General features: G+C 37.4%; 1 protein-coding gene across 1 annotated transcript; it reads left to right on the forward strand.

Annotated features, from left to right (window-relative positions):
- The first annotated feature begins 375 nt into the window (after positions 1–375).
- LOC113352593 (ciliogenesis-associated TTC17-interacting protein-like) lies at positions 376–1,145 on the forward strand. Its single transcript, XM_026596402.1, has 2 exons — positions 376–539; positions 707–1,145. Exons 1-2 carry the CDS (start codon positions 376–378, stop codon positions 1,143–1,145), a joined length of 603 nt encoding a protein of 200 aa, XP_026452187.1.
- Positions 1,146–16,459: the final 15,314 nt, after the last annotated feature.

Here is a 16,459-nt window from a genome sequence, read left to right on the forward strand (position 1 = left end):
TATTTTGCCACACCATTTGCATGACTTTTGAAGAAAGATATTTGCATGAACCCACTCCTGAAGATGTTCAGAGGTTGCTAGCTGAGAATGCGGAACGAGGTTTTCCTGGAATGCTTGGTAGTGTTGATTGTATGCAATGGCCATGGAATAATTGTCTGGTAGCTTGGCAAGGAACTTACCGGGGTAAAGATAAACATAGTAGTTTGGTATTAGAGGCGGTGGCATCATACGATTTGTGGTTTTGGCATGTTTTTTTTTGGAATGCCTGGATCAAACAACGATTTGAATGTGTTGTCACACTCACCCCTTTTTGATAACATGCTAAAGGGTGTAACACCTCCATGAAATTATTTCATCAATGGTCACCGTTGTAACATGGGTTATTTCTTAGCCGATGGTATTTATCCAAAGTTGACTACAATTGTACAAGATTTCTCTCAGACATTGGACATTCCCGACTATGTGAGATTCAACAAGTATCAAATGGATAAAATAAAGGATGTCGAGCGTGCTTTTGGAGTGCTTCGGGGGATCTCCATGTAAGTATTGGCAATAATATGACATGAACCTAATTATGAAATATTATCTAATTTTACAGAACATGATTATCGAGCATGAACGTCGGATCGGGGCAGAGTTATTCATGTTCCGATTCCGGAACCTACCATTAATGGTCGTGTATTTATGTCATCTCTTAAAAACCTAGAAATGCACCTAAACTAAGAAATGATCTTGTCAAGCACATTGATGCGCGTCCTAGTAGAGGAGGTCATGCAGCGAACTTGTCTAGTTTGGAGGGTTCAGATATGGAATACGTGGTACTTCCATCATCAGAAGGAGATTATGATGATACAGATTTAGAAGAAGAAGTAGTTCCTGATCAAAACGAGGATGGAGTATTTGATTATTATGGAGATTACAATGATCAAATCCCATATGACTTTGAACATGCAGTTGAACATGTATATGGAGACGGACATATGGGAGACGGATATGAACATGATGGAGATGACGATGAGGATTATGGCGATGAGGAGGATTATGACGATGACCATAAGGAGGACGATGATGATGAGGATTCTGACTGTGACGGTGATGTTGCGTACAATGATGCAGGTATGTATGATGATGATGTTGAGGAATAAGATGTATTTCACTATTGTGTTTTAAGATTTCGAATGTTACATGCATATGTAATACCAGACTTTAAATTATTTATGGGCTTCATTTACGTATGCAAATTAATACGTTTACATTTGATGGCATATGGTTTTTACATTTGATGGCATATGGTTTAAATCATTTAAATCTCCTTGTATAGTATATGGATACGTATGCATATCCATGAAATCTCTTTATACAGTATATGGATTAGTATACTTATCCGTAAAATCTCTTTGTACAGTGTATGGATATGTATACTGGCCATGTATAAAGGATTCACATATTGTTTATCAATAAATGGTAGGACTAAAAAGTTAGCCTACAATTATACTAAACCGAAAGTGCATAATATCAACAATGTAGTCAGGGCAAATACGGGTCGAACCCACAGATACTAGGTCGGTGTAACGTTGAATCTAAAGCCTAACTAAAACTGATTCAAATAAGAAATAACAGCGGGGGTTTTGTATGTCGGAATGACAAGATGATGGCAGTGATTGAAATACAGATAGGAATGCAGAAGTACAAACAGTAATATAGAAAGAAAGGATTTAAACACAGAAGTAAATGCACTAGGACGATTGAATCCACCGCTTAACCTCTACTAGGAAATCCAGTTATCGACAAAGTTCATTTTTCCTTTGTGGAGAACGACGATAAAGATACAAGTCTCTCGCTTCTTCAATAAGGAATCAGTTCACAATATATATGGTTTAACATCAACTATAAGTATCAATCTCTAGCATTAGTTGTCTTTCGACAGCACAACTAATCACAGATTAGAATAGATCATGTAACCACAGGTTGAAGGTACAAGATATAATTACTCTAACAACTTAGGATGCCTGACATAGTAAGTGAAAGTTATAAATGGCAGCACTAGGTTGAAACCATCCTTACTCAATGAAACACAACAAGAACCATGTCGAAAACATAAATAATCTAGCAATGAATTAAGGGATTCATCTATTCCCTAGCTTGATAAATTAGAACATGATAGAATCAGGAGACAAGTTAATTTCAGTTGAATATAAAACCATAGAACCAACTGAACTCTATTCTTTTTTAACCGATTTCTCAAGAACACAAGAAACCACTTAAGTGTTTTCAGACCATACTCCCTTACTCAATGCCTTTTTCTTTACACAGTATAACCCCCTTTTTATACATGAATTCTTCCCCTTTTTCAGACCCTACAACCAACATATACAACATAATATTTTAGGGATTTTGCTTCTCGAAAACTCACCACTATGTAATCATCTTCATTCATGTACTGCCACTGCCTTATCTTCTTCAATTGACTGATGTTGTAGGTGTTGCAGAGATGTCAGAGCCCTAATTTTTAACCATGCCAGTAGCTTGCATCCACCACATACACCTATTTGCTGCCAATTTTCTGCTGTAGTTTTTGGAGTTCGCAAGGAGAACAAAATTCAGACCTCTAGCTTTCCATTCTGTCACTTTTGAGAACCAAATAGATGGCCTACTATTGTATTTCATAGCCTAGGGTTCTGACTGAAATGGGTGAGGATAGAAAGGGTGATTCTCAGTAGAGAGATATGAAATTGTCGAGAACTGTCTTGAGATTGACTTGACATGAAATGAACTAGGAATAAAAAGAGATAAGACCGACAGAGTTAGGGTTGTGTCTCTGGTAGAGAGGGTATTTTCAAGGGTGAAGAAGAAAATGGGGGATGATTCTAATGGTGGAGAAATGAAAGAGGGGTTTGGGGTCCAATTGGGTGTAAATCATGAATACCTGATTTTGGTATACAAGAATGGCTTTTGGGCTTAGTTTTCTCTCCATGCAATTTGAGTTCTGAATTTCAGCCCATTGATTTCTTCTTTCTGCACTTCTTGTTCACTACTGGTTCCATTCGCTTCACAAATCAGCTCGCACCCCAACTGCCTTCTCCATTGCACATATCTCCTTAAAGATGACTCGACATTTAGCTCGACAAGGCGTAGCATCTCCACTTTGTGCATAACCCATGCTCAGACCATTCTTTCCATTCCCCTATCATTACAAAACAAAAATCAGGACAATTGTCACACATTTTACTTGCAATGAACAAGAACTTCAAAATACATTATTTGACACAAATACAAGCAATTAGTGCAACAAAATGACATAAACACCTACAAAATGATAAGACTGTATGCAATATTAGGTGCCCATCAAATACCCCCAAACCTGCCTTTTGCTCGTTCTCGAGTAAAACACAAAACCAAAAGAAAGGGCTACCTACGCCACTGACGCAGGCCAGAATATACCCAAAAAGTTCTTAGGACAAAATGTAAGCTCAGATTCCATGAAAGTGATACCTTCATTCAGTTTTAGTTGACAGCAATTGGATATGTCGATCTAGCTTTCAAAGGTACACGTGACACACACTGATTACATCACAAAAATCATTTTGAAATCCAAGAGTTCGACTAGTTAACATGTGATCAAAGTGTAAGGTGTAATTCTATTGTGAACATGCATAGTAATTGATTTATCAACCTAAGTCATGACTGCCAATACTAAAAGATAGTTGAACCGATTCAAACACAAGCTAGATTTATGGGAGATGTGAATGTTCACCTAAAATGTAGGCGATATTTCAGGTTACCCGTTTTGTACATCGATGGCATACACCCTCCCTTGCTTATTACAAGATCATTTACAACATACAACAACACCGAACATTGACTACACATTTACATTGACTACTCTCTTAATTTGAGGCAAGAGAGGAACTTTACATCTGAAACAAAACATAACAAACAATGGATACTTCTTCTTTCTTTCTTTTGCTGATTTTTTTAGCTGGATTTTCAACTGACTTTGCAAAAATGAGAGATACAAATACATCATGACGCAACAACTTTACACGGAAAACAGAAAAACACATTACATGACACTTTGGCAAGAGGTGGCCCTTTTCGATGCACACAGTAACATTCAAAGGTCGCTTTTCATAACGTACGCACCAACTACTATCCCAGACGACCAAAGAACAAGCTAGTCAAGTCTCATCAGTATTCTAGATGAATGGCAGTCTACCGGATTACGCAAATCAGGCGCTATACAAGCTTGACAGATAGTGCAAGTACGTTTTCAGAACACATGTTCAAAAAGTTTCAAAAAAAAAAAATGTAAATCGAACTCACATGTTGTAGTGCTAGAATCAGAAAGATATCAAACTAGTACCTCATCATCTAGATCAAGAACCCTAAGATAACATACATGCAGGTATCACAATTCAAGGTAAATGAGCTCCATTTTTCATTTTTCATTTTTTTCTAAGATGTTATCAATTCACAAGATTCAAACATACCAAATTTCTATAACGATCATGTGATATCTACTTGTACCCCCAAACCTATGTTAAACAGTGTCCTCAACGTTTCTGAGGATTCACAAAGCTATAACATTCCATGAAGTTCATGAAGATAAAGAAAGGTTAGAGAGTACCGGATCCAAAAAGTGTTTGCCAAACCAGATAGTCGAGCATCAAGGTAGATATCACAAAAACAAAACATAGATTATATACAACAAAAACTAGCCTATCAAACTGAAACCGAAAGAAAGCAAAAGACAGAAAATGGAATTCTAAACCTGGTATGTACAAGGTGAACCACTTCAATCCAGATGACAGGGTCCTCCAGATCAGTTGTCTCAATTTCAGGTGGGATTGGTTCAAGGAACGGCTTCAGTCTTTGTCCATTGACCTTGAAGACGTTCTTTGTTGCTACATCTTTGAGTTCTACATCCCCATGAGGGAATATTGTTCGAACGGTCCTGTCCATCTAGAACGCAATTTACCTGGAAAAAGATGCAAACCTGAGTTGTACAATAACACTTTCTGGCAAGGCGTGAATGACTTGCGCAAAATGCGCTTGTCAAGGAACACCTTCATTCTATCTTTGTACATCTTTGCACTGCCATAAGCATCACTCCACAATTCTTCCAACTCGTTGAGTTGGAGTTTCCGTTGGGAAACTGCCTTATCAAGAGAAAATTTAAGTTTCTTAACTGCCCAATATGCTCGATGTTCTAGTTCAACAGGTAAATGACAAGGTTTGCCAAACACAAGTCTGTATGGAGACATGCCAATAGGGGTTTTATATGATGTTCTATAGGCCCATAAAACATCATTCAATCGTAATGACCAATCTTTCCTAGACGGGTTAACAGTCTTTTCTAGAATGTGCTTAATTTCCCTATTAGAAACCTCTACTTGGCCGCTGGTCTGTGGATGGTATGGGGTTGCAACTTTATGAGTTATGCCATACTTGCAAACTAATGACTCAAAAGACCTATTGCAAAAGTGTGAACCACCATCACTAATTGTAGCTCCAGGTGTGCCAAAACGAGAAAATATGTTTTCTTGTAAGAAGGCCAGAACCACCCTATGGTCATTTATTTTGGTCGCAACTGCTTCTACCCACTTAGAAACATAATCAACAACAATAAGGATGTATAGCTTACCTTCAGAATTGGGAAACGGACCCAAGAAATCAATTCCCCAAACATCAAACAGTTCAACAATCAAAATAGGGTGCAATGTCATCATGTTTATCTTGTAAATACTTCCTAATTTCTGACAATGTTCACAAGCAATACAATAAGCATGGCAGTCTTTGAATAATGATGGCCAATAAAAACCACTCTGCAAGACTTTTGCAGCAGTTTTTTTTGGCACTGAAATGGCCACCACATGTTTGGTCGTGACAAAAAGATATCACATCTTTTTGTTCACTGTTGGGGACACATTTCCTAATGATTTGGTCTGGGCAGTACTTAAACAGGTACAGGTCATCCCAAAAGAAGTATTTAACTTCAGCCAAGAGCTTAGAACGGTCTTGTCTAGACCAATGTGAAGGCATTCTTCCCGTGGAAAGATAGTTCACAATGTCAGCAAACCAAGGATACTCAGACACAAGCATTAATTGTTCATCAGGAAAAGACTCTCTAATCTGCACGGACTCATCAAAAGACTAAACATTTAATCTAGACAAGTAATCAGCAACCACATTCTCAGAACCTTTCTTATCTCGAATTCCTGCAATAGCAATATCCATCGGATGAGACGAGCTTTAGCATCCTTCTTAGAAAGAAGGAATTTCAGGGCAGCATGATCAGTGTATATGATGACCTTAGACCCTATCAAGTATGACCTGAACTTGTCCAATGCAAACACAACAACAAGCAACTCTTTCTCAGTAGTTGTATAATTAAGTTGAGCATCATTAAGAGTCTTGCTAGCATAGTATATCACATATGGAAGTCTATCGACGCGCTATCCTAATACAGCACCAACAGCAAAATCAGATACGTCACACATGATTTCAAATGGCAATTTCCAGTCAGGTGGTCGGATTATAGAGGCTGAGATTAAAAGAGTTTTGAGTTCTTCCCATGCACGCACACAAGCATCATCAAACACAAATGCAACATCTTTACCAAGTAGATTACACGGTGGCCTTGAGATCTTACTGAAATCCTTAATGAATCTACGGTAGAAACCAGCATGGCCTAAAAATGATCTAACCTCCCTCACAGAGCGAGGTTGCGGCAAGTTTTGGATGAGGTCAACTTTAGCTTTATCTACTTCTATGCATTTTTCAGAGATGATGTGTCCTAAAACTATGCCTGAGTTCACCATAAAATGACACTTTTCCCAATTCAAAACCAAATTTTTCTCTTTATATCTAATCAACACATGAGTGAGATGGTTCAAACATTCATCAAAAGAAGATCCAAACACAGAGAAATCATCCATAAAGATCTCAAGGAAGTTATCTATCATGTCAGAGAAAATGCTCATCATACAACGTTGAAATGTGGCGGGTGCATTACACAACCCAAAGGGCATACGATAAGAAAATGTTCCAAATGGACTTGTAAATGTAGTCTTTTCTTGATCTTTAGGTGCAATATGAATCTGGTTGTAACCAGAAAAGCCATCTAAGAAACAATAGTAATTGTGCCTAGACAACCGTTCTAGCATTTGGTCTATGAATGGAAGAGGGAAGTGGTATTTCCTTGTTACTGTGTTCAACTTCCTATAATCAATGCAAACTCGCCAGCCTGTGTTCCTCGAGTAGGAACTAACTCATTTTTATCATTTTGAACTACAGTAACACCTGATTTTTTTGGCACAACCTGAATGGGACTAACCCATTTGCTATCTAAGATCGGATATATGATACCCGCATCAAGAAGTTTTAGAATATCACCCTTAACAACCTTTTTCATGTTAGGATTGAGTCTCCTCTGCATTTCCCTAGATGGTTTAGCATTTTCTTCAAGATTTATATGATGCATGCAAACAGTGGGACTTATGCCTTTAAGGTCTGAGATGGTCCATCCTAATGCTTCTTTATGCTTCTTAAGTACTTCTAAAATCTTACTCTCCTGTTCTGTATCTAAGGCGGATGAAATGATTATAGGCAAAGCATTAGACGATCCCAAAAATGCATATTTAAGAGTGTCAGGCAATGTTTTCAGTTCGAGCTTTGGTGGCTCAACAAGAGACGGGACAGACTTGGATTCAGAGAGTGGAAGTGTCTCCACTCTATCTTTCCATTTGGTGGTGTCCATGAGAGGTGCAGATTCAAGCAAAGAATTCACTTTACTTATGTATTCATCATCAAACATATCTAAGTTAAAGTTATTCAAACAAGCATGCAATGAGTCAACAGACATGCTACTAGACAACGAATCCTGAATCAAACTTTCAATCATGTTTATTTTATGCACATCATTATCATCATCAAGATATAAATGTTGTTGGATAGCATTAAAAACATTCAACTCCACAGTCATGTTACCAAACGACAATTTCAACACTCCATTACGACAGTTAATGATTGCATTGGACGTCGCCAAGAAAGGGCGTCCTAAAATGACATGAATGTGAAAGTATGGGTTTTGCACAGGCTAAGTATCTAATACAATGAAGTCCACAGGAAAATAGAACTTATCAATCTTGATTAGAACATCTTCTACAACACCACGTGGCACTTTGACGGATCTGTCCGCCAATTGCAGAGTTATAGGTGTTGGTTTTAACTCTCTAAGACCCAACTGCACATACACTGAATATGGCAGTAGGTTAACACTTGCCCCTAAGTCCAGTAATGTCTTATTGACCCTATGGTCACCTATCATGCAAGTGATTGTGGGACAACCTGGGTCTCTAAACTTAGGTGGAGTCTTATTTTGAATGATAGAACTAACCTGTTCAGCAAGAAAGGCACGCTTATGCACATTAAGCTTTCGCTTTTGTGTGCACAGATCTTTCAAGAACTTAGCGTAAGCAGGGATCTGCTTTATGGCTTCAATAAAGGGGATGTTAATGTTAACTCATTTGAACTTCTCTAACATCTCATTGTGATGGGTACCTTTCTTATGTTGCACCAACCTTTGAGGAAATGGAGCAACATGAACATTAGCTGGCAAAGAAATATTAACATCAGTAGAATTTTTAGATTTACAAACACGCTCAAAGTCACTTTCTACAATGGATGTTTTCTGTGGCGTTGTATGCAATGATGAGTCTAACTCATACTAATTAGTCTGTGGTATGCCTACATTGTTATCAACAATTTTACCACTGCGAAGAGTGGTGACAGCATGTGCAGTCTCATTACAATTAGATGTACTTGCCTGAAATATGCCTTTCGGATTTTGCTGAGGTTGACGAGGGAGTTTACCTTTTTCCCTCTCATTTAGGGAATCACAGATTTGCGACAACTTAAGTTCTAGACTAGCAAACCTTTGGTCATTCATCTTCTGATATTGCAAAAAAATTATATTCATTTGGTTTACACCATCATCAAAGCTAGACATTTTCTCTATAGGATACTGTGTGTGCGATTGTACTTGGGGGTTTCTAGGATATGAATATCCTTGTGTATTTCCTGGATTTCCCCCTTGTACAGGACCCTTGGACCATGAAAAGTTAGGGTGGTTTCTCAACCCTGGGTTATATGTCTGAGAATAGGGGTTATTCTCATGCTTTTGATACAAAACATTAGCTTGTTCAGGTCTGGACTCTTGAAATGCATGCAATTGTGGGCAGTTATCAATAAGATGATCAGAACTATTACACGCAGCACAAATAGAAACCTCAACTTGGTTGCAAGAAGTAGTTGCAGCAGATTTCACACTTTTCTCTAGTTCTAAAGCCTCAACTCTCCTAACCAATGATGTTATTTTAGCATTACCCTCAAATTCAGACTCTATTTTATGAACATTACCCCTGATGGTCGACTTCCTAGGTGCTCTATCAGACTCCCATTGCTGAGTTTTCTCGACAACTTCATGCAAGAAGGCCCACGACTCGTCGGCACTTTTATCTGTGAACTCACCATTGCACATAGATTCAACTAAGGTTCGAGTGGCAAAATCCAACCCTTCATATAGAATTGTTGATAGTCTCCACTGTTCGAAACCATGGTGAGGACATTGCAGTAACAATTCGTTAAACCTTTCTAAATACTTGGACAATGTCTCACCATCTAGTTGAACAAAACTATTGATATCCTGACGAATGGTGGTTGTTTTGTGATTTGGGAAGAATTATTTGAAAAGTTCTTTCGTAAGTTCATTCCAACTTCTAATGGACTGGGGCCGTAAAGCATATAACCAATATTTGGCTTTTTCCTTCAAAGAAAAAGGAAATAAACGCAATTTCAGGGACTCTTCTGTCAACTGATTGAATCTGAGAGTCCCACCGATTTCCTCAAAGTCTCTCACGTGATGGTAAGGGTTTTCAACATCAACCCCTCGAAACACAGGGAGCATATGTATTGTACTCGCTTTTAGCTCAAAATGACCAGCAGTTTCTGGTGGAACAATGCAAGAGGGCTGTCTTGTCCTCGTGGGGTACAAGTAATCTTTGAGACTGCGGGCTGGGATTACCTCGTCACCCATTGTCTCAGTTTGGTCAGGTCTTTCCTCGACAGACACAGGAATCTCAACTACGTTCTCTTGCTGAATTCTAACTAGACGATTGGTCTGGTCTCGAAAAGTCACAATCATAGCCTAACAGACATACCATTCAACATGTTAAACACCCAGTGAACCAGGAAGAAATTCAACTCAATTCAGATACCAAGCACATCACAATTCCGAATCTCAACTCAGGGTTTATGTGAATGAATGCCTAGACTATGCAAGCATACATACAAACATCATTAGTTCAGAGATTCAAAGAAGCATAGTGAAATTGCAATTCATCTAGCAAGAAAATTACCCAAATGTCACAGGATCATACACAAAGATGTTATAAGTGGCAAGGGTTTGACAATGCTTAGCAACTAGTTCAGTTTGCATGCAAGATGGTGTATCATTCAAGACAAGGATATTAAAGTTGAGGCACGATACCGCCGGTATAATACCGGGTTTAGGCACAACACCCAGGTTGCTTCGCTCTTTTTCTTCTCCTCCTTGGGTTTGCATAACAGAGATTTCAAGCACCTTCTGGGCTCAAAAGAGGAAATTCAGTTCCCAGAAATGATATAGGTGAAATAAGAAAGCACTAGCACTGAATGAAATTTTACAGGGTGATTAATTTTTTTTTGAGTAGCAGTGAACTAGCAAAACCGCTACACACTTGATGAAACTCCAAGCACAGGTGACATAAAATCCTTAGCAAAATCTAAGTTATGCTGGCATATGTTCGACCAACAGAAGTAACTCAAGTGGGATAGAAAGTTACAGACCCAGTAATATGATGTAAGCCAATTGACAGCTACTGACTGTAATTTAAATCTAACATATGATTGCACAACACAAAGGATAAAAGTTTAAACTATTTGTGATTCAGTCAGCTCACATGCAGAAAGTTCAGGAAGCAAGCACAGAGTTTACGCAAGTGTCACAGACTCATGCACAAAGATACCCAGGCAACCAGTTCAATAGACAGTTATCGTATGTCACAGATTAATGCTTATGAATGCACTGGTTCTGCCGAGATCAAGAGGTGCAAAACAAAAGAACAAGTTCAATACGTAAACAGATTATTCAATTTCACCGGATTAAGGCAAAGGTTCAGTCAGGCCGCTAGTTTGTCAGGCAGACATGGCATATTATTCGTGACAGCATCAAAAATTCAGAGATTTGTTGTTGGATTGCAAGCAAACAATTCACTCAGTTATCACAGAGTCAAGCATACGGGTACGAGAATTTGAAAATCATTAATGAGCACTTATCTCAGCAGACGAGGAAGATAGTTAAGACAAAATTCGAGTTTGAGAATACGATACCGCCAGTACAAAACTGGGTTTGGGCAAGATAAAATAGTTTCTGCTGCTCCTTTATCTTTCCTTTCCTTGATTTGTATTTCATCTCAGCAGGTACCTGTTAACTCAACAACCTGTTTCAGTTCCCAGATTTTCATAGATGGAGAAAAGTCGAGAGAGCACTAGTACTGAAAATTTTCAGAAAAAGAGTTATGCAATATGAAATGCAGGGATGCTGGGATGGATATTATACAGGGGAAATGGATAGTTATTATGCTTATTTGGACTGACTGGGGTTGACACAATATGCAGCTATGGACAAAGTACAATTACTGACACATTATGCTAGATATATTATAGGATGATGAATACTGTAAACTGGTAATGACCTGCAAATCCAGAAACAACACTACTCTCTTCAATGCTTAACCCAAAGATGGAATTTTCGTGAAAACGCTTCAAAAGCTAAGCTACAACGGAATGCTTACAGCTACTGGAATGATTTTAGCAGACTGGAGAGTCACAGACGCACTGACCTATGAGCTAAAGGTTAAAAGATGTAGCAAACCTAACAAATTCACAACTAATATGTAGAATGCAACTAGTTACACATGCCAAATTAAAAAAATGATGCAGCTAACACTAAGAATATGTTACAGGATATTATGAATGGTGAACTGTAGATGCAAATAACTTAAACTAGTTTTGGCAGTGATGCTGATATGAGAATGCAGATATGTACAGCTGCTACTACAGATACATATGTAAGAAGCTACAGAATATAGAAAAGGGACAAGGTACAAAGTGCAGTGACAAACAGCTTTAACTAGAACAAGATGCAAGACAGCTGACGAGGCAGGTGACAGGAAATGACAGCAGATTGATGAGTTGCAGAAAGAGATGATAGAAATATTTAACAGGTCATATGAACAGATGGACAACTAAGCTATAGATTGTGACAACCAGTGACTGAGAAAGAGAACCAAAGAAAAGCTAACAAATATGCTAAGGAAAACTTCCAGGACTATGATATAGGTACCCTAACTGAAACCAGATGCAGTTTACAAGATATAACTATTTACAGATGGAAGTGAACTACAAATTGAAAAACAACAGGAGCTTAGATGCAGGTAATTTTAATGAAGCAAAATTAATAGCTACAGAGAATACTAAAGAGATAAGATGACAAGTATATATAAAAAAGAATGAAATTAAAAGAGAAACTACAACTATTAGTACAGCTACGAGGTTACAGGACTATGCTACTGTTATAGATTCCTAACCTAAATCTAGTTATGCTAAGACAGTAAAACTAAGAATGGCTAACAGAAAGACTGCAAGATTACAGATGGAACTGGCTCAGGCACTAAAAACTCTTTTTTTTTTAGAATGAAATGATATGAAAATGCAAGTAAACAAAATGCAAGATATATAACATATGATTACACTAACAGGATATGAGAGGATTACAACAATGAAAGCTAGAAAGCTACGGAAACAAAATCTAAACAACTTAGTTATATTAATAGTGACTGGAAAATAAGTAGAAGTTGAACAAATATTTATAACACTGAACTGAAAATCGGTAAAGAGAAACCTTAGATCACTACACCGCTACCGAGTCTCAGGCAGCGACGCCAAAAACTTGGTAGGACTAAAAAGTTAGCCTACAATTATACTAAACTGCAAGTGCACAGTATCAACAATGTAGCCAGGGCAAATACGGGTCGAACCCACAGAGACTAGGTCGGTGTAACGTTGAATCTAAAGCCTAACTAAAACTGATTCAAATAAGAAATAAAAGCGGGGGTTTTGTATGTCGGAACGACAAGATGATGGCAGTGATTGAAATACATATAGGAATGCAGAAATACAAATAGTAATACAGAAAGAAAGGATTTAAACACACAAGTAAACGCACTAGGTCAATTGAATCCACCGCTTAACCTCTACTAGAAAATCCAGTTGTCGACAAAGTTCATTTTTCCTTTGTGGAGAACAGCGATAAAGATACAAGTCTCTCGCTTCTTCAATAAGGAATCAATTCACAATATACATGGTTTAACATCAACTAGAAGTATCAATCTCTAGCATTAGTTGTCTTTCGACAGCACAACTAATCACAGACTAGAATAGATCATGTAAGCACAGGTTGAAGCTACAAGATATAATTACTCTAACAACTTAGGATGCCTGACATACTAAGTGAAAGTTATAAATGGCAGCATTAGGTTGAAACCATCCTTACTCAATGAAACACAACAAGAACCATGTCGAAAACATGAATAATCTAGCAATGAATTAAGGGCTTCATCTATGCCCTAGCTTGATAAATTAGAACATGATAGAATCAGGAGACAAGTTAATTTCAGTTGAATATAAAACCATAGAACCAACTGAAGTCTATTCTTTTTCAACCGATTTCTCAAGAACACAAGAAACTACTTAAGTGTTTTCAGACCACACTCCCTTACTAAATGCCTTTTTCTTTACACAACATAACCCCCTTTTATACATGAATTCTTCCCCTTTTCAGACCCTACAACCAACATATATAATATAATATTTTAGGGATTTTGCTTCTCGAAAACTCACTACTATGTAATCATCTTTATTCATGTACTGTCACTGCCTTATCTTCTTCAATTGACTGATATTGTAGGTGTTGCAAAGATGTCAGATTCAACCTTAATTTTTAACCATGCCAGTAGCTTGCATACACCACATCCACCTATTTGCTGCCAATTTTCTGCTGAAGTTGTTGGAGTTCCCAAGAAGAACCAAATTCAGACCTCTAGCTTTCCATTCTGTCACTTTTGAGAACCAAATAGATGACCTACTATTGTATTTCATAGCATAGGGTTTTGACTGAAATGGGTGAGGATAGAAAGGGTGATTCTCAGTAGAGAGATATGAAATTGTCGAGAACTGTCTTGAGATTGACTTGACATGAAACGAAATAGGGATAGAAAGAGATAGGACCGACAAAGTTAGGGTTGTGTCTCTGGTAGAGAGGGTATTGTCGAGGGTGAAGAAGAAAATGGGGGCTGATTCTAATGATGGAGAAATGAAAGAGGGGTTTGGGGTCCGATTGGGTGTAAATCATGAATACCTGATTTTGGTATACAAGAATGGATTTTGGGATTAGTTTGCTCTCCATGCAATTTGAGTTCTGAATTTCATCCCATTGATTTCTTCTTTCTGCACTTCTTGTTCACTACTGGTTCCATTCGCTTCATAAATCAGCTCGCACCCCAACTTCCTTCTCCATTGCACATATCTCCTTAAAGCTGACTTTACATTTACTCGACAAGGCGTAGCAGCTCCACTTTGTGCATAACCCATGCTCATACCATTCTTTCCATTCCCCTATCATTACAAAAAAAAAATCAGGACAATTGCCACACATTTTACATGCAATGAACAAGAACTTCAAAATACATTATTTGGAACAAATACAAGCAATTAATGCAACAAAATGACATAAACACCTACAAAATGATAAGACTGTATGCAATATTAGGTGCACATCAATAAACACATTAGTTCGACCGACTCTCTTCTCCATCTTCAAAAATAAACACTTATTTTTTTCTAAGTTATTATCTACAATACTTTTCTTTCTTAATTATGGTGTGTTTTATTCCGGAGGATGACAAATTGATAGTTAGTTTATGGGTTGATGTTCATCTAGAGAATGAAGAAGAAGATGAACAACTAAATAACATAAATCTTTTGGAGCAGTTTATGCAAAGGTTGACTATACAAAACGGGAATCCTAATGAAAGAATAGTTAAGTATATGAAAACAAGGTTAAACGTTATCACTTCAGACGTGAAAGTATATGTATCGACACAGAGATCCTTATATCTATGGAGGGCACCAGTTCCTTCGGGAATCGTAAGAAACTTATCGGTTACCTATCCAACAATTTTTTGTGTATGTGTACTGAATTTTTGAATAATTTAATTGTAAATCGATATTGTTTTCTTTTGTTGTAGGAACAATTTGATTTGGAGAGTTACAAAAAAAAGATGGGGAAACCTTTTAGATTTTTTAACTGCTATGTGATTTTGAAAACAGTTTCTCAGAGTATAACCCTTCACCCTTTGAAGATTCATCCTCTGAATCATCAGATGAAGAGTAAAGAATTTAAATAATGATAGGTTTGGTGGGTATATCTCTCTGTAAACCCTCACGAGACATTACTTGTCCAATAGGGTCACCTATTGGTTTAAATGTTGGTTGCACGTGCTGAATGTAATCATTAATCATATGAATATGAAAATAACTATTATTATTTATTGTAGAAGCACATTACATCATGTTCATCACATTTAAACTCTTACAACAACACATACTAATTATAAAAAAAACACATTACATCAATTGATATTCAAACTCTTGATTAAACTAAAACATAACAACATTTATCCAGCCCATGCCACCGTTTCACAGACAAGGCATTTCCAGTAACGTTTTCAATATGTTTTCTTTTCACTTGACTGGTGCATTTCCATAAAGAAATTACAACCCTCAGTTTCACAGGGAATCCCCTTGCTGCATTCAAACTCCACTTTTCCTTTTAGTTTTAAGTTCTTGCAGAGTTCGTCAACTTTTTCTTGTTTTATTGCATATTTCATCGCATCCTCCAAACATTGTGCTTCTCCCGGACATTTAGCATACTCACATTCCAAATACCTTATCTTCTCCGATATCGACTCTTTTACCTTCCTAGTGCCGGTGCAACCACGTTGGGGAAATTTTGTGTATAGCCATGGGCACTGAAACTGACTATGATTATCCATGAAACAACATGAACAAACCTCTTTTGCTTCCACACATACTATTTTTTTTCCATTTCTACTCGAACTGTTAGAATACTTGATTGAGGTTTATATTTGAGAATGAATTGAGATTGTTGTTGGTTAGAAAAAATGTTCTATATTTATAAAAATAAATATATAGTTTTTGGGAACGAGTTCTAAAAAATAGAGCCGTTCGACACGAGTTCTAAGAAATTCAGCCGTTGGACACGAGTTCTAAAAAATAG

Source organism: Papaver somniferum, chromosome 2 (assembly GCF_003573695.1).
Source record: "Papaver somniferum cultivar HN1 chromosome 2, ASM357369v1, whole genome shotgun sequence".
NCBI classification, from domain to species: domain Eukaryota; kingdom Viridiplantae; phylum Streptophyta; class Magnoliopsida; order Ranunculales; family Papaveraceae; genus Papaver; species Papaver somniferum.